The sequence below is a fragment of the Quercus robur genome, chromosome 3 (genome assembly GCF_932294415.1).
Source record: "Quercus robur chromosome 3, dhQueRobu3.1, whole genome shotgun sequence".
NCBI classification, from domain to species: domain Eukaryota; kingdom Viridiplantae; phylum Streptophyta; class Magnoliopsida; order Fagales; family Fagaceae; genus Quercus; species Quercus robur.
This window is the reverse complement of record NC_065536.1, coordinates 17,490,076-17,509,047: the sequence shown is the minus strand read 5'-3', so window position 1 is coordinate 17,509,047 and position 18,972 is coordinate 17,490,076. Positions and strand designations below refer to the sequence as shown.

At 34.9% G+C, this 18,972-nt stretch overlaps 1 protein-coding gene across 1 annotated transcript; it reads right to left on the bottom strand.

Moving 5' to 3' along the window:
- Nucleotides 1–1,661: 1,661 nt before the first annotated feature.
- On the bottom strand, nucleotides 1,662–17,199 carry LOC126717312 (5'-3' exoribonuclease 4). Its single transcript, XM_050418905.1, has 22 exons — nucleotides 16,775–17,199; nucleotides 15,277–15,379; nucleotides 15,121–15,197; nucleotides 14,784–14,975; nucleotides 14,494–14,613; nucleotides 14,339–14,401; nucleotides 14,110–14,256; nucleotides 13,846–14,010; nucleotides 13,491–13,568; nucleotides 11,767–11,853; nucleotides 8,645–8,725; nucleotides 7,482–7,577; nucleotides 7,280–7,350; nucleotides 6,576–6,704; nucleotides 6,344–6,420; nucleotides 6,222–6,262; nucleotides 6,043–6,117; nucleotides 4,198–4,349; nucleotides 3,982–4,086; nucleotides 3,833–3,908; nucleotides 3,284–3,366; nucleotides 1,662–2,915 (listed from the first exon to the last, which is right to left on the bottom strand). Exons 1-22 carry the CDS (start codon nucleotides 16,955–16,957, stop codon nucleotides 2,225–2,227), a joined length of 2,892 nt encoding a protein of 963 aa, XP_050274862.1. The 5' UTR covers nucleotides 16,958–17,199; the 3' UTR covers nucleotides 1,662–2,224.
- Between the last annotated feature and the right edge of the window lie 1,773 nt (nucleotides 17,200–18,972).

Below are 18,972 nucleotides of genomic sequence, written 5' to 3'. Positions count from 1 at the left end.
TGGCTTTAGAATTGATCCCAACACCAATGATTACAAGGTGGTTAGGATTGTGGACTTCTATGGTTGCCAGCAACCCTAATTTGAGGTATACAACCCTAGTACTAATTCTTGGTGAGTGATTGATAGATCCCTTATAGCATTGTCTCTACTAGGTTTCCATCATACCTAAATGAACTTTATCACTGGAAGGCTGCGGAGATTTGGGTGAAAACTGGACATAGGAGTCGGATGTTCCCTGAATATGGGCCTCCTCGCAGGTTCATAGTTTCATTTGACATAAGTAATGAGGTATTACAAGAGACACCACTTCCTATAGTAGCACGTGAAGTTGGTTTCATTTGATAGCCTGTTAGAATCCAATACATTGTATTTTCTTTAAATAGTATAATGAATCATAATAAATAAACTTATTAACTACGATAATTATCAGCTTTTTTATTTAGACAGAAAAAAACAAAAGGGAGAAAAAAAATTGTATTATATTAATTTAGCCATGGCGCACATTTCTTGACAAGGAAATAGAATAATCTTAATTTAGCCATCCATTCCACTTCAGAAAAACTTTTAATCATTTGATAATTGACTATTAAGAAAAAAATAATAATTTTTTCTTTTAGAGAAATGTTATATCTACAACATTTTCATAGCAATTTATCTCTGATAATAAGTTGTTATTGATGGTTAATAAGTAATATAAGTGGTAGATTCATTTAAAATCAATAACAACTTATCACTTAAAATTTATTGTGAAATGTTGTAAACTAGCAATACTCTTTCTTTTATGGCAAAGTATTGATAATATTTTTGTTATGTGTTTAATGAGGTAGCTGCATTTATATTTATATATAAGCGGTTCATTAATAAGTTCCGTAAAGAAATGTTATGTTTACAATATTTTCATAACAATTTATCTCAAGTGATAAGTTGTTATTGATGATTAAAAAGTAATATTAGTGGTGGGTTCGTTTAAAATCAATAACAACTAATCACTTAAAATTTGTTGTGAAATGTTGTAAACTAGCAATACTCTTTCTTTTATGGCAAAGTATTGATAATATTTTTGTTTTGTGTTTAATGAGGTAGCTGCATTTATATTTATATATATAAGCAGTGCACTAATAAGTTCCGTTGAGCCTTCAGGCAATTGAAGATCTAAGTCTCAAATTTTATTCATGCATTATTCCATCAACTGATTTAAATCTAAGGTATGTTTACTTTTCTTTTCTTTTTCTAAGCATAGGTCTCGATCTAATAACAATCCTTGATTTCGAATTTTTAATGTGAATGCCATAGCGTTGTTGGACCCTAGTCTGTAAATTCCAACAAGACGCTCTAATTCTAAACGTTGATGGCTTGAATTTTGTTAGTTCATTTCATTTCGACCATTTTATTTTTAATTAAATAATAGCACCGAGTTCATTCTCCAAAATTTAAAACCATAAAAATAAATTAGAAAATCAAATTTCCAAAAGATAGTAGATAATACACTATTGGGTAAACCCTTTTGCGATATGGTCTACATTTTAAAATTTAAGTTGGGGCTTGAAATTAAGTAATAATCAATTATAAAAAGTAAACAAAATTAAGGGTGTCAAAATAAAACTTAAAAAAAAAAAAAAAAAAAAAAAAAAAAAAAAAAAGAAGAAGAAGAAGAAAGGCTCTACACAGAATGAACAGCTTCATACACGATGCATTTCCCATACAAAAGAACACAAATCAGCACTCTTTCGCTGATTGCTCCCACCTTACAGAAGCGATAACTAAGAACAGCAATATAGAAAGACAGGCTAATGACTCTCCTATGGCCCTATATCAACTGCAACTAACATGTCTATTTTACAGTCCTCTTAAATCTCAAATATAACTCCAGCAAGTCCATCTCCAATTGGTAAAGCCAGTATCCAGAAAACTATGCCACCCACTGTGTGCCAAAGTCTGTGGCTTGTACTGGAGTTTCATCTTCAGTTATTTTTGTGATTTCAACAGTGAATTAGTGGACAGATCACTAATGCAGCAAGGGAAAAATGTACATCGATTAGCACATACCGCTGTGTGCCGTCATATTCCAAGCTAAAACTTCTTTCTGTAATGCCCCCAAACTGCTGGCTGAAACATTTCTCTAATGGTACAATAAAAGGAGAGCACAGTACCGAGTTAGGGGCCCTCAGAAACAAGATAGGCAAGATTAACCCAAACCAAACAATCACTGCTGATTTCCAAAACCTCACATATTATCGGAATTATCTCCAGAATCTGGCATATCCTGGGGACTGCGTGTCTTAACTTGATAAACCTTCTTCACCTGCTTCTCACTGGTTCCCCAAGATGCAGTTTCTTGTTGTCTAATATGCATGCCACCATTTGCAGCTGGTGCTTTATTGATCCACTTAGGAGGTGGTGTTGGAGGCGCCCCCATGTTCTCCACAAACTGGTTGGGTAAGTTTGTTGAGTTTCCTAAATTTGGCATCCTCGGTGACATCATTGCAGTTGGCCTAGGTGACATCACTGCTGGTGGTCTGGTTCTCACACTTTCTTCTATTGCCAAAGCAGACACCCCAGTCCTCAGGTTGCGGATCTGATCTGGGTATTGTAATCTATCTTGCGTCCTCAAATTCTGTCTTTCACCTTGCAGGCCATTTGATGCAACGCTAAACCTAGGCCTAGCCATCATGCCTGGGAAATTGTTGTGATGCCCATGATAATAATTTGGGTCTTCAGTAAAGCCTCTTTGGTACCCAGAGGGTCCAGCTGGCCTCGGTCTGTTGACCGTATAGTTGCCTGGGAAATTTTGCCATGCTCCTTGCTCCAAATATCCAGAGGATGAATTGTTATTTTTGATGTTAAGTGTGTTCTTCACAAGACGATGTGCTGCTTCTCCCAGTAATGGACCGGCAATTGCTCCAGGGACTTGTGGCCTGTAAAAAAGACGCATTACATTCAAAAACCAAAGCTCTTTAAAGGTAGTTTGCAATAACACTGCAATAATTATACTATAAAGCATTAATAATGGCAATTAAATAGGAAAATAGTGGTAGCAATGCATGAAAGCAAAGAGGTCGTCCAGATGCATCACTTGGATTCCCAATAAAAGAAATTAAAATAGAAAAATGCATATAAAGCTGATATTCTCTCTTCTATTTTCTATTGCAACTGTGCCAGTGAAAGCAGTATCTTTCACTTATCCTAACCTAGCCCACAAAGGATGAGATAAATGACAACAGTAACACTTGCAGTAAGACCATGTAAGTGTTGCCATGGCTTGCTTAAGCAAATACTTGCTCACCTTTCCCTCCCTTGGTGCCGCCGGAAACCATTGTCTTCATGCCACAAGACAGGGAACGGTTTAAGATCTATAGGTGTTAAAATCTGCAAATATAACAAATATAAAAAATTATAAGAAGCAAATATTTTCAAAAACATTAAATGATGATCCAGCACCTGAAACATCAAATGACCACCCCTGCAACATGCTAAGAGCATATAAGCAGGGAGATTGGTCTCCCATGACATCAATCAAACAAAGCAGTCTTTAAGAAGAAAAACTAATTCAAATTTTTTCCCATCATGCTATTGACCAGTAAGAAAAGATAAGCTAAGTGTTCCAATAAATCTTTTAAGCAAATGTTCAGGGTTAAATCTCTATGATATATAGATGGGAAAGATTTAAATTTTTTATACCCAACAACAGTATGCTTCATTTTCTTTCATGCATTGGAGGGTCTCCCTCTAAAGGATCGATGATTGAAACTTACTGGTCCTTTTACTTTTCTATTAAAATATAATTTAACAAGCAATTTTTTTGCAAGCAATTTTTTTGCAAGATTCTACAAACCTTTCCAGGCATGAGCACACCCTTTGGAGGTTCTGGAATGTGTTTATGGGCTTGAGGATTAAGATATGTTACATTTCTGCAATGCAAAAATGCCCAATGTGAGAAAAGTAACAAAGCTTTAATTTCTCAGACGTATGAGGGATACTTACAAGACTTGGTTATTATTAATGTCTGCCAATCCACTGACAGGGGAAGGGACAATATAGCTGACACCATTTCTCTCACATAACCAAAAGTATCCATTCATTCCACCACTGCAAAAGGTCAACAAAGGATAAAGGTACTTAAACCAGTGCAAGTGAATGATGGAAAATGATCATAATTCTTCAAACCAAAATAACTGATTTATAATGAGATCAACCAACCTAGCATTTGCATCAATTACCCAAACATATCTTTCATGTGGAGGCAACTGAAAATATATTCCGTAATAGTGAATTATATGTGAAGCCAAAGGATGGGCAGGGTGGACATAAAGCAAATCAAGCATCACGCTATTCCGAAACTTTTCTTCATCCTGCATATAACAGATTGAAGATGAGCTCAGTTCAGCATTCAAAACACAATAAATGATATTTGACAGCATGATTGTTCTTGTCCCTAGTGAATACTTCCTGTATACTTGGGTGACACTTTTTTGATATTCTAATAAAATCTTCTCATTGCTTATCAAAAAGATAATAATAATGATATCTGACAGCATCTAGGTCCGGGCTGCTAATGATGGCCCTAATGATCCATAGATTATAGCTATCCTCCTTGCTTGAAACTACAGTTGGTACAGAGTAAGGTTCTAAAGAATCTAAACTGACAATGCTGCCACAACCAGAGCCACAGCATATAAAGGGGTTTGGGGTGGATCATAAGAAATTAAATTGAGTTTCAATATGGTCAAATTTCAGTTAAGAAAATTAGCAGCATCAAAATAAATGTAAAAATACTCAGTTTATCACCAGGACAAATATCAAGAATCAAATTAGCAAAGTGAAGAGGATGCAAAAACATTTTTTCCCCATAAAATTGCTAAGACAACTCAAGAATCACATTGATCAATCTTGAGCAAAACTACAGCACAAAATCATTTCAAGAAGTTCATCAGAAGTTTAAAAATAAAATAGGAAAGTACTCCATATTTTCAGAAAAGAAATAGCTTGAATAAAATAAATTTTGAGAATAGCAAAAACAAATAAGTTCAACAACCAGTAGATAAACAAAGAACTCCTATGTCCAAAAATAGTATAAAAAGTCAAATAAATTTTACAAAAGGTCTTTGATGGGACAAATTTCCTCATCCCCAAACACATCAGATCCAAACTAAATAATGCGTCTCCTAGCAAATCAGTCAAGAGTGTAATTATTATAGAAACCTAAAGGACTTAAAATTCATGGATTGCTTCTCTGTCCTTTAAGAGTTTAGTCCGTGAGCTTGTCAGTCAGCATACATACATACAAACATATCTTCTTCTTTTTTTGGATAAGTACCATGCATACATATCAAACTTCTTAATTCATTCCCTCAAATGAAATGATAAATTTCCCCGTTTACAAAACGTTGCACTTCTTTAGGCAGTCAAGAAAGTTTCACAGGAAAGTTGATCTCACGAAAATTTATTTAAAAGTGAAAGGAAAAGAAAGTTATTTAAGCCTTGTCCCTTCAGTTTACAAGAGAAGTTCGTGAAAGTCTAACTTTCATGTGGTGCATTACTCTTTTCTAAAAGTACAAGAATCTTAACTTTTCTTGCTAATCAAACGCATGAAAAATAAAATAGGGAAAATTACATTTTGAACCCTATAATAATTTATGGAGTGTAACAAATTAAACCAGTAATTTCAAAAGTAACAAAACAAAACTTATAGTTTCAAAAGTAACAAATCAAACACTGAGATTCACAAGGTAACAAATTAAATACTCAGCCTATATTAAATCCCAAACACAATGCCTCTACACTTAAATGGGTTGGGGTTTGATTTATCAGGTTTAATTTGTTACACCCCCAAAACTTTACAATTTAGTATGAATATTTCCTAACAAAATAAAGTAAAGCAAGAAAACAATTTTATTTTCCATTATCCTTACAACCAGATAAAAAACCAAATTGCACAATAATCTAATTATTAACATCCAGCAGAAATGCATGGATCATAAAATGATAAAAAAAAATTCATAATTTTATGTTTTTTCTATATATAAGTAATCCCCTCTTCCATACCGTTAAAGCGCCTTCAACCTTCTTTGTTGCAGCAATCAACTTCTTCTCATCAATGAATGGCAACTTGACAACACCCTGTTTTCTCAACAAACAAAAAAAAATACTCCTAATATAACTTACAATCACTTGATCAAATAAACAGAAAAAGATGTAAAACTATATGTAATAACAGACACTACCTGCCAAGCAAAGCGCTTGCCATTCATGTCAACGTCAAATTCTGTCCAAAAAGAAACCTGCTTAATATTCAAAGGAGAGGAACATTTTTCACAAGTTAAACTGCATAATGATCAATCTTTACCAGAAGGATAGAATTCAAGGATGGGTGATGACAGGTCAGTCATCAACTTTCTGTATTTCTCTGGCAGGGCACTTGAACTGTAACAAGAAAGAAATAAGCTTACCACCACAACAGGCAGAAGAAAGAAAAATTACCAGATAGAAATTCTCTCTATAGGGGGAAAAAAAAAAAAAAAAAAAAAAAAAAAAAAAGCAGAATAACTAAATTAATTTATTAAAAGAAAGGCAAAAACCTGGCAGCAGGTAGGGTTCCCATGAGCTGATCAAAGGGTTTAAATGGCTCTCCCAAGAAAAAAGTTATTTCCAAATCAACAAGATCTTTGAGATCAGAAGCAAAAGGAGCATAATGGTATGGATAAAACCTGAAACAGCAGTACATAGGTGCAGGTTTTAACCAATAAACTATGATGAAGAAGATATCATACACCTTTTAGAATAAATAAATGAAGAAGAAAATATCTTATGTATTACAGAGAGAGACTATTTAGCTGTTGCAGTTAACATAGCTGTAAGTAATATCTACAAGCTCTAGGCCAAAACCATAATAACAATAGGATCCGTAAATTGCAAACATTTTCTCATAATTCTTCAATTTTAAAAAAGAACAAATAGCAATGACTTTCTAGATATATTCATCTTCTTCCAGGAATGACTCAATATATCTTTCATGCAAAAAACTCAGGACCATACATTCAAGAATATGTACGTGTATCCATATGTACAGTCTAATAAAGTTTACTCTAATGGGATGATATAATATAGGCAAAACAAAGCACAAAATTTCTACTATCAATATAAACTAAACAGCCAATGAGAATTAGCTCAAACGGCACCTACTCCCTCATAGGAACGGGATGGAAGATGAGGTTGTGGGTTCAAAACTAATTAAGGGTGTGTACAAATTATCAGATTAAGGGGGAAAAAACCCTGAACTGACCATTGCCAGGAGCAAACACCTTGGTAGTAATAACGGCAGACCCAACATAAACCTTCCACATACTTCAAAACCTGCAAAGAAAGTGGTCAGCAATGACAAACAAAGATGATTATGCAACCTTTAAGTGGGCTGCAGTGAAAAACAAAGTTGATTACGCCAAAGATCACAAATATAAGGCTAATTGTGAGCAGATAAAACTCACCACGTCTTTTCTAACTTCATCAATCTCCTCTGGCTCTGATACATTAAATTTCTCAGCATAATACCTTTCCTTGTATCCAGGCTCCCCTAGCTTAACCTGAGGAAAGAGCAAATAACAATTAAAAATATTTTACAATTCTCTAAACAACACCATTCTTAATCACTAATTTGTGCTTGGCTATTTTCTCGTCCATCTTGCAAGCCCACAATCAAGCAGAATCCAATTAAGACAAAGGTTATTGTGAAACAGCAATCAACCAGGTGCATTTCAGACCAATGGAACAAGACAAACGCTTACGATGTATAGAAAAAACAGTCAAATGATTGGAATAAGATTGCTATTGAATGAAGGAAACCTGCATCTTCCATCATTCAGGCGAACTTAGAATCTAAGTGGGCAAAGATTTAAAGCATTTCAATTATCCAGATCATCCAAAATGAGAAGAAGAAAAAAATATTCCATGCAATTGATAATGGTAGAGAGAGGAAACAAAAGCACACATCAGCCCAGAGTTGGGTTATATGCTTAGAAGGGGTTATAGAGAGGAAAATAATACTGGTAGTTTTACAGTCATTCATTTACCCCACAAAATTCCAAGTAGGTCTCCATTGACAACATCAAAGAGAACTCAAAAGAGGGATTTTCTAGAGATCGTCGGAAATGTTGACACTCTCAACATGATCACATAAGCCAATAAAACGATAGCCGTTTTCATTTCTCAATATTAGATGCCCATTTCATTCCAGCCCCCCCCCCCCCCACCCCCTCTCTCTCTTTTTTTTTTTTTTTTTTTTGAAAAGTTCTAATCAAATAGACTTTTAATTTGGATTTATTCCCAATAGAGGTGAAGCTACTAGCCTGTGCAGTTCATTTTGAATTTTCACTTGTTAAGATTGATAGAACTTAAAATTGAAGTAATCTTCAAAAGTTATATCAACTTTATCATTTTATCCAAAAGAAAGGGCTCCTTATGATCCAATGATTTTCAATGTATCGATTTTCTGAATTGCACTTACATTATGATAACAAATTCCTCTCCTACGCGAATTAGGGAAAGGTTTTCATAAACCCAGACCTTCTCTACATGCTAGATCAAATAGAATACAAAGCCCTTGTCTATGAATATAATATAAGAATTCCATTATCAAAGTTAGACTACAGACCTTGTCTACCACTGGTGCTTGTGGCTCTTCAGCAGACTCTCTTCTTGATTTAAGTTTCATCTCTTCATTATTCTCAAAAGCCTGCAATTATCATTAACATCAAGTCTCAGCCAATTCCCATATTCCTATTCTTGAGAACAATAGGAGCTATTGAAAAACCAAATAGCTGAAGAAGCACAAAATTAGTCTGTCACATTGGCAGTACAAAATAAGTAATTTACATGTTTACATACATATTAAAAAAGTCCTTTTTCTTCATAGTAATTAAACATGCACCCAGTGAATAACCCATGACATAACCCACCAACTTGCTTTTGCAAAAGGAAGTACAGTTTGAGCTAAGGCTCATTGGCTAGAAAAGTCCAAATTTTGTAAGGCCAAGCATCCTTGGGGATTTAAATCCAGCATACAGCAATACAGAATTGCCTAATATTTCTAAGAGAAAGGACTCAAGAAGATGTAATCACAGTGTTGTTAAAGCTAACCTAAGTGTGCTTCAAGCACAATAGCCCAAGGGATGAAGCACTTTGATGAAGCAAAAGCAGGCATGCTTTTCTTTGTGCTTTTCCAAAAAGAAGCACAAGGTGCTTTTCCATTTTTTTTCCCCAAACCCTAAAACAAAATCCATTGAAATAAAAAAAAAAGGACACTAATTTTTACTATTCTGGTGCTTTTTGATCTTTACTTTTACAATATATTTTAATTAGCTATGTACTTCGCTTTAATCATTGCTGCATTTGCAAAAGTAGTAGTGAGACTAGATCATTTGTTGCTGCATTATGAAATTGCCTATGGAACTTTGGACTTTAATCTTTTATGTTTTGGGGTTCTGTGGATAATGTCCAAAAGTGTTGTTGGCTACATCAGGATGGAGGAATTGGTTTGGTAAACATTTTTCTTTTGTCTGGAATTTAGTTCCATTATGCATATTGTGGACTTTGTGAAGGGAGAAGAACCATCATACTTTCAAGGATGTGGATGCCTCAGTTACTCAACTAAAATTGACTTTCCTTAAAACCTTGTTTGAATCTTTGGGTCATTATAAGATACATTTGAATCATTTGATGCAGGAAATGCAAAGAAAAATTAGTTTTAGTTTATTTTTATTATATTTTGGAAGTCGGGTGTATTTGCTGGTCAATTGGATTTTATTTTAGGTTTATTAGTTAATTAGTTTATTAGTATTCTATTTAATTTCTTAGAGTTAAGGGTATCATTTTTTTAATTTAATAATTTGGCTTTCCTAAGTCAACTAGAATTAGTATTTAGTCATAGTAGTCAATATAAGCACACTATGGTATTCCTATCAACAAAAATTTTGATTACTTTTTGAAAAATCTCTTGGAATTTCAATGGTATGGTGCTGACTCCAACCAACCATATGTGCTGACTATTAGGCTTGTCATCTCTTGCTTGGTGGTGCAGCCTCCAAGAAAGCCTAGTTATTGACTCCTACATTATCTATTTTTTATCCTCCAATTTTGTTTTGCATCCATTTTGATTTTTTTCTACATCAACTTCATTGATTCTCTTTCTTTTAGGCTGTAATCTTCGTTTATTTAATCTCTTTAAGTCTATTTTGTGTATATTTCTATGCACATGAGGTAGTTTAAAATTCCATCGCTTATCAAATAGATATCATTGTTGTTATGGTTATAAAAATGAGCTCTAGCTCAACTAGCACCTCCTCCCTTAATAAGTTCTAACGGGGTGAGATTGTGGGTTCAAGACCCATTGAGTGCATAACATAACAAACAACAAGTAAAAGCATTGTTATATGATTATGTATATTTTGTAACACACAAGAGAATTCTATAAGATGTACTTTTTTAAACCTCACATATGCACCTATAAACTGAATTTAGAGTCTATAACGCTCATGACTATAAGCATAACACATTGGTGAAATCTCTAATACCCAACCTTGAATAGCTGGCTCTAGATACCTACCAAAAGTCCAAAACAAACAAGTCCTACCATAAATGCAGATGAGTCCAGCTATGATACAGAGATTATGACCATATACTCTTAATTATGTATATGAAAATGAGATTATACAAATCCTATATGGCAAACTACTTTGTTAAGCTAAATGAATCCACAGTTCATAAAACTACTTGGAAGAAGCTACATGAATCCCTCCTCACCATTAAACTCTAACTAGAGTTTTTCTTTTTTTTCTTTTCTTTTTTTCTTTTTTTTTTTTGGGTAATTCAGCTTTTATTTATTGAAACAAAACAGAGTACAAAGGGAACCTACCTGCTACAGCAACCAAATACAAAACTAACTACAAGACCAAAGCAAGGCCAAACATATGGCAAAGCAAAAATGCACTAACAACTGCACTAACAACAGAACAAGACATATTAAAAAAAATCCAAACCAGCACTTCAGCATGGACAGCACAATAGCACTCTAGCAAAAACTAGAGTTATTCCTTTCACTCTTGGAGTATTTTCTTTCACTTCAGCCATTCGATGGGGCATTCCCAAAATCAAACTCAGAACCTCTCACAAGCAAAGCAAGAACAATATTTTTTTTTTTGATAGGCAAAGCAAGAACAATATCACTAGACCAAATGTTACATTTTTCAATTATTATTTATTAGTAAATCTACGTGTTCCAACAGTTAATTAAAGTACTTTCCATTACATGCACTAGATAACTAGAAAAGCAGCAAAAAAAAAACTTATTAAGTTATTTTAGAGCTTTCCATTCCATTTTCATTAGCCCAAACAACACATGTATTGCAAGGAACAAGCATTGACAAAGCAACCCAATTCCATGCAAGTTGATAAGCACCAAGCAATTCAATGAAATGTGTTATAATATGAGATGCTTCTAACAAATAAGACAATTCAAGTATACAATAAGAAGTAGTCAGCTAAACAAACTAATAATAAAATGATTTTTCCAACAAAAGAAATAAATGTTCCAGACATTATATGATTTTTTTTTTTTTTTAATAAATAGCTCCAGACATTATATAATAATAATACTAAGAAGATAATAAGAATCTAGAAAGATAGAAGTTAAAAAATAAAAAATCATGTCAAATGGATAGGGAAATGAAAATGATAATAATAATTAATAAGAGTAGAAACATGGAGAAAGCAAAATACCTGCTGAATTCGAGCCCTCTTTTGAAAGATTTGCTCTTCATAAACAGAAACAGACTGAATAAAATGTTCTACTTTATCTAACAAAACCTGGAGATGCAAAATAATTCACATTAGTATCCGAAAGCTAGCACCATTAACTCACACAACATATAACAAATAACAACTTACAAACTTCTAAGTCATCCATATATATTTTAAAAGTTCTTGGAAATTTTATAATTATTTTTCTATAAATCATTCTCTTTATTTTTTTTTTCCCTCCAAAATACTTCAGTTCAAATTTAAGACTGAGATCTATAAAAACTTACTTCTTGTCAATTTTTATGTATATATCCATGTCACTTTTGCTCCTAAAGAATTTAAGGCAAAAGATGAAGAATGGTTGATTTAAAGTGATGAAATTCTTGATATCATTTTGTTTTTCAAAGTGGGACTTGACTTAGGTTTAGATGTAGGGCATACCAATTCAAATGAATGTATGATAGTTTCTCATTCTGAATCTGTCAAAATCAAGAAAGACTTGTATAGGGAATCCCACATTGGAAAATGAAAGAGGATGCTACACTTCCATTTTATACGCTGAATGTACCGACTAGCTTTTGTGTGGGCTAACATTCTTTATTTCAATGTTGGTTGATTGTTGGCCCATTTACTCCCTTATAAAAGAAGTAATGTGTATAAGCTTTCTTTCCTTTTTTTTTTTTTCTTCTTTTTTGATAAAATGTAAGCTTACTTTCTTTTTTTCCCGGTTAAACCTTTCAGGTTCAACTTTCTTTTTGAATTGCAGTTTTCTTTTTTTTTACCCAGGAACATTTCCAGTTCTGGGTTTTGGCAGTTGAATCACTAGTTGGCCAATTTTTCACAATTTCGGGTTTTTGTAGGTCCCAAGTCACAGTTGAACTGGTTGGACCAACCAGTCCAATCCAGTCTTTGAAACCTATGGGTGCCACACAAGTATGAGAGCTTATTAAAAATGTCCAATATCTGAAACACCACAAACCATCTACTTCTAATTCGATCTACCCTACACACCAAAAAATAAAATGATTACTAATATACTAAAGAAATTAAAAAATAAAAAACAATGTTACCAAACCCATAAGCAGGGCAGGGATTACACAGCTTCTTTCAGCATCATAGCAACTAAATTCTATACATGATGAGAACACATGTACTCTACTTATCAAAAAACTTAATGATTTACATAAAGCAGAATATAAACTTATATGAAAAGGAAACAGATAAACAAGAATTTCATATTTTGCATGTGATATACATATAGACTAACTGCTGTGCTCCCAACCTTAAATATAATTGAAAATTCCTAAGCGTTTAATGTCTGCATACCTATCCACAAGTTAAATCAACACCTGCACCTATCTATACATCTTAGGTATATGACCTTCAATTAACCCAACTCAAGGTTTTGGTTTTGGTGGGATGATAGGATTATGACTATCACAAAGTACAAGGGTGAGATTTCAATCTTTTAACCTTATTTGTTCTACATGTTCTGAGGACGAACTTTTCATCTCAAAGCCACTATTTGAAACTATTCAGATTTATTAGAACACCCATCCAGTTGTTGTCAAGTAAAAGAAAAAGAATATTATCATGAGCCGGTCACAACTCCCAAACATAAGAACAAGCCACAAACTGCTGCTACAGAATCACATGCCACACTGAACAACAGACAAGCAGACTGTATAAAGAAGAGAAATTACCTCACCCGCATCAGTAAGATAACCACCCATTGCAGCAAACTCACTTCTATAAATATGCATCAGTAAATTTATAGCACCCTGAAGTAGTAAAACAAGAATGAAAAATTAGAATAAGAAGAGGGAACTGAAAGAGAAAGAACATCAAATGCAGGAAATTTTTTGAAGTTTACAAAGAAGGTTTTACAGTCAAAAAGTTTAAAGATGCTAAAAGAATGGGAATCTTAATCAAATTCAGGGTGGAAATATAGAGAAAATGTTTATAATCTCAGTACTAAGAAGAAAAAATGTGAAAACTTTGGCAAATTTTTAACTTGCAACAAAAATTAACACAGAAGGCTGCCTCCCACCTACATACCTCCCTGATCTCCAATGTTGGCATATGTGGAAGAAAGTCATTACCAACAAAAAAACACATAAATACAAAATCATCTACAATTCGTTCGAAGTTAATCTCAAATGGAGGGTTCAGAATCTCCAAATCATATTGCAGATATTCTCGCAACACCCATAGGTTGAGAAACTGCCAACAAAGTGAACGATTTCAGATATAATAAGACAAATAAAATAAAAACAAATTTAAAAATTGTGGAACTTAAAAGGCAGAAGTGAATTCCCAAACCTGATATTTCTTCTTGTGAATTGGGGTATCATCTACGGCATTCCGATCCTCAGCTCCATTGCCTGCCCTACCACGACAATCAGCTGCAAGATGACCAACTTGGCCACAACTAAAACATTTTTCCTGATGCCCAGGCAGGGTAATCACCTGTGAACTCAGGAAAGTGTGAGATCAACCATTTGAAATAAACTATTGTGTGAAGAGTGTTATCAAGACATGAGCAACTGACCTCTCTTAGTACAGAAAAATGAATCTCATGTGTAGCTAAAGATAGCATAATCAGATCAGCGTCCTGTAGAGGACCAAAAAAAGTGCAAAAATAAGAAAAGACAAATAGCACAACAAGATTAGAAATGATGAGCATAAAATTGGGCAAACACTTACCAGACCATATAGACAATGACGAGTGTTTGGATTGAAACCAGGAAGGTTACGTTGCAATCGAATGTATGACATGATTTTGTGTTCCCCTTCACCGGGTACATTTGAATCAGAAAGAATAACCTTCAAATAATCACCCAATGCAGCCCCATAAATAAATTAGAGAGACAAAGTATCCTGAAAATCAGAAGCATAAGGGGAAAATATAGAAGGGATTACTCCACAGACAAGGATCATCCGATCTTGAGGGGATAAGGGAGACATAGAACCATGTAGGATAAGATCAATCACACCTTTGTATTCCGCCAGCCTGGATTGCGGTTCAACCTAGATTGTATAAAGTACTGAAGTGCTACTGAAAGCACCGCCATAAACTGAGTTCCGGGAGTGATGACATTTGAATCACAAGTTGCAGGCTTTTCTTTAGGGGTCAAATTTCTTCCCTCAGCCTCAAATTCTTTCCTCAGCCTTTCCTCTTCAGCTTCCTAGCATGTCATATGTGAGTTAACCAACATCATTATTTTTTATTGGTAATGACACACACACCTACTATCTCACCCTCCACCTTGGTCTTACAAGAGGAGTTGTCATTAAGTAGGAACCGTTTAGCTAGCATGAGATATATCTTACCGCATCAGCCGCATCTTTTGCAGCTCTGAAGCGCCGAGAACGTTGCTGATTCATTTTAGCTCTTGGTGCAACCCCATCTATAAAATTCAAATTCAACAAATCTGAATCTAGTGCAACAAAAATGTGCATAGACAGCATATATTAAATAGAGCTCACCAATTGCCATATAAAGAAGCTTCCTTGGGCGAACTAATGAGAAGAGATGGTCAATGTAATCAAATATTGATTTGAATACATCGTCATAGGTGGTAGGTGAAGGCTGCATGAACAGAGTATAAATATGTTACCAGGTTGTCAATTTCAACTGATTTGTCAACATGGTTGGGGCATCAGACATGCTCACAAAGTTCTAGATGCAAGAACTCCGCCGTATGCATGTCTCTTTTAAGCATCTATATCTAATGTATAAGTATTTGCTTGCATGCATGCATAACAACCGCATTTAGTAAAACAATTATGAGAAATATACACCAGAACAATTCAGAATAATTCTTTACAAGGGTTCTTTCATCTAACATCATTATTATCCAATGTGTTTCCAGAATCAAATTTTTATACCCCCTCCCATAGTTTTTTTAAAAATTAAAAAGCGAAAGCACAAACGGCATTGACGAAAAACAAACGTAACAAGCAACTTGAAGGTCATTATTTTCTACATTAAACTCTCCCTATATATCCAAACTCATTATAACTGCATTCAAAGTTTCCCACATCTAATCCTACATAGATATTTTTTTATAGGTAGATCTAAGCCTACATAATTATCATGAACGCTTAGTTGAGTTGAGCCTCATTACAAACATGATCACATTTCAAACATTTCTGTTTTGCACCAAAAATCAGCACTAAAAGGTTTGATTGAAAGTTCTTCAATTTTGTTTTGGCAAGCTGTTGAAATTATTAGAGGAAATTTCATCGTCAAAGATGGAAAAATCGATGTTTACCCTATATAAACCAACACAACTACACATTACACAATCCTTTCTCTCATTGGTACATGTCTACGGCTCTACGCAATCCTCAGACCCTGTCCACCTTACTTTTACAAGAAGAGGAGGTGCAAGTGCAACTTGCAAGAGCTCATTGGCTTATCTATCAATCTATCTACACGCAACACATGAATACATAAAAACACACATACAGCCCAAATTACTAAAACAATGTTGCTTTGTCTTAATTTTTCTTCGGTTACATGAAAAAAAAAAGAGTGATGCTAAGCTTTTCGAATTAAAAGTCTTAACTTTTAAACACAATACCGTAAAAAAATATATCTGTAATTAGAACTTTCATTTATTATGTTGTTAATATGGCACCAATCAATTTGTAAGGTTCTTCTAGTAAAACTGATAGTAAATTTAGCTAAGAAACTGCCAAACTGTCATCTTCAAACTAAAATCTCTCTCTCTCTCTCTCTCTCTCTCTCTAAAGTATCAATGAATTCAAATTTTCCTGAGCTAAAAACTCTCTCTCTCTCTCTCAACCAAATTTTCCTCTCTCTCTCTCTCTCTCTCTAAAGCAATCAATTTTAAAATTAGTTCAAGAAAATTCTTCCTGAGCTAAATTCTTTCTTTTCTTTCTATATATGAAACAAAATGAAATGAAAAACATAGCAATCGAAAGAGAAAAAAAAAATTAGGGGAAAATAAACGCATACCTTGCCCTCAGGATGAAAGCAAGGGTGAATGATTCCATTCATGTCCAAGTACAAGTTATCGAACTCCATTCCATTAGGGTTTGGACTCGACACGTCCACATTCTCCTCCTCCGCCTCCACCACGTCAGCTATCGACCTTGGATACCGGTCCGCCAGCCACCGATAAAACGCCGGCACGCCCATGGATCTTTGTCGGTTTCCGGATTCGGATCCGGGTCGGAGAAAAACAAATATATAATATGGAAAATTTGATCGAGATCTGTGTGTTGACTGTGTGGGTTGGTGAAGATTTTGATTGAAAGAAAAGAGGGATAGTGATCAATCAAAGTGGATTTTGGTTGGGAGAGGTGGGAGATTAGGGGGGTGTTTGGATGCGAGGGGATTTATAATTTTGGGGTTTTTTTGGTTGCATTGACTTGACGTGGATTAGGGGGTAAAAGGTGTTTGGGATGGTTACTATAACTTACTAACAGAACTATGCTATCCTTGGAAAGTAATACTGCGGAATATTCTATTCGTGCCCATGCTGCCACCTACGCCGTCCCACGTGCCAAAATTTTCCAAAAAAAGTGCTGTGTTTGGAGAAAGTCGTACTTCCAATTTGGAAACCTCACGTCAACACTAATTCAAACGGTTTGGAAAATACTTATATTGCTTTTATTTTTTGGGGGCTAAATTGTAAATTTATTGTTTAAGTTTGACCGAAATTCATATTAATCTTTTAACTTTAGTTTTGTATAGTTGAGGCCAGGGGCGGAGCCGGGGTCAGGGGCACTTGTCCCTTGGCTCCACCCAAAAAATCTATTAATATTACTCCTATTATATTATATATAATACAATAAATGCATTTAAAAATTATGTAAATAAATGGTTAATAAATTGGATGGTTTTTTAAACCAAAACCAAAACCCTCCTAATATAACATTTTTATAATTACAATTTCAAAATGATTTTTTATGTAAATAAAACCCTTATAGATAATAAATAATATAATGAAAATGCTATTTTATTTTGAATTTTCTTACATTCAAATATTGCTTAATATACACACAAATGAATTGTTATTTTGCAAATTAATCTCAAATACTATATATATATATATATATATGTTCGCTTGCACGTGCATAAATGTGATGTCAAATGTAATTTTTGCCCCCCCAAGTCAAATCCTGGTAAAAATAATTGCTATAGTTCTCAGTGAGGTGGGAGGCCGTGTCCTCTCTACTCCCTGTAGCATAGGTGTCCCTTTTTGTAAGGGTGGCGGTCCCCTCTAGTAATCTATATTACTAGGTGGGTTTTTTTGGTCTTCGGAGAGCGGTGGAAGACATCTCTGGCGAGGGATGGAGGATCTTGCTCTGAGATGGAAGAAACTGTCTTTGTCTGAAGCGGAAGGCAAGAAATGCGATCTATCTAAGAACAAGAAGTTACAAGAGCATGTCCTTGCAGCAAAGTTCTTCACCAGGAGAATGGTCAACGTTGAGGCAGTAGCCAGGACGTTTAGACCGATCTGGCGGACAAAACGCAATTTTGAGGTTAGTATGGCGGGTGACAACATCCTTTTGATAGCCTTTGAGTTGGAGGTCGACGTGGAAAAAGTTCTTCAAGGCGAACCATGGGTGTTTGATAGACACCTAGTGGTGCTGAAACGCTACGATGGTTCTATCCCAGTCCAAGAGCTCAGCTTTGATCGGACGTCATTCTGGGTTCAAATACACAATCTGCCCTTTGCGTTGATGACGGTGGAGGCCGCGATCAGTCTTGGAGAAACGTTGGGTGTTGTCTCAAAACCAAGGGACACATCGGAGATGATTGGTGGAAATTTCATGAGAGTTCGGGTTGCGGTGGATGTAACGAAACCGCTTTGCAGAGGCAGAGTGATCACATGGGATGGACGAGAAGGGTGGGCTTCATTCATGTATGAACGTTTGCCAAAGATATGCTATTGGTGCGGCCACCTCTCACATGATGATAAAGAATGCACCATCTGGCTTAGCAGTAAGGGTGATCTTTCAGGAGTTGAGCAGCAGTTCGGGCCTTGGCTTAGAGCGACACAGTTCAATCCGTCGAGGAAAACCCGAGTTGAAGTACAGGGCTACGACGGTTTGGGTTCTCATCAAACAACACCAGGTACGGCTGCAGCTAGTCAAGTGTGTCAAGGGAGTATACCGACTGTCGCAGCATTGGCTGGAATGGTAGAT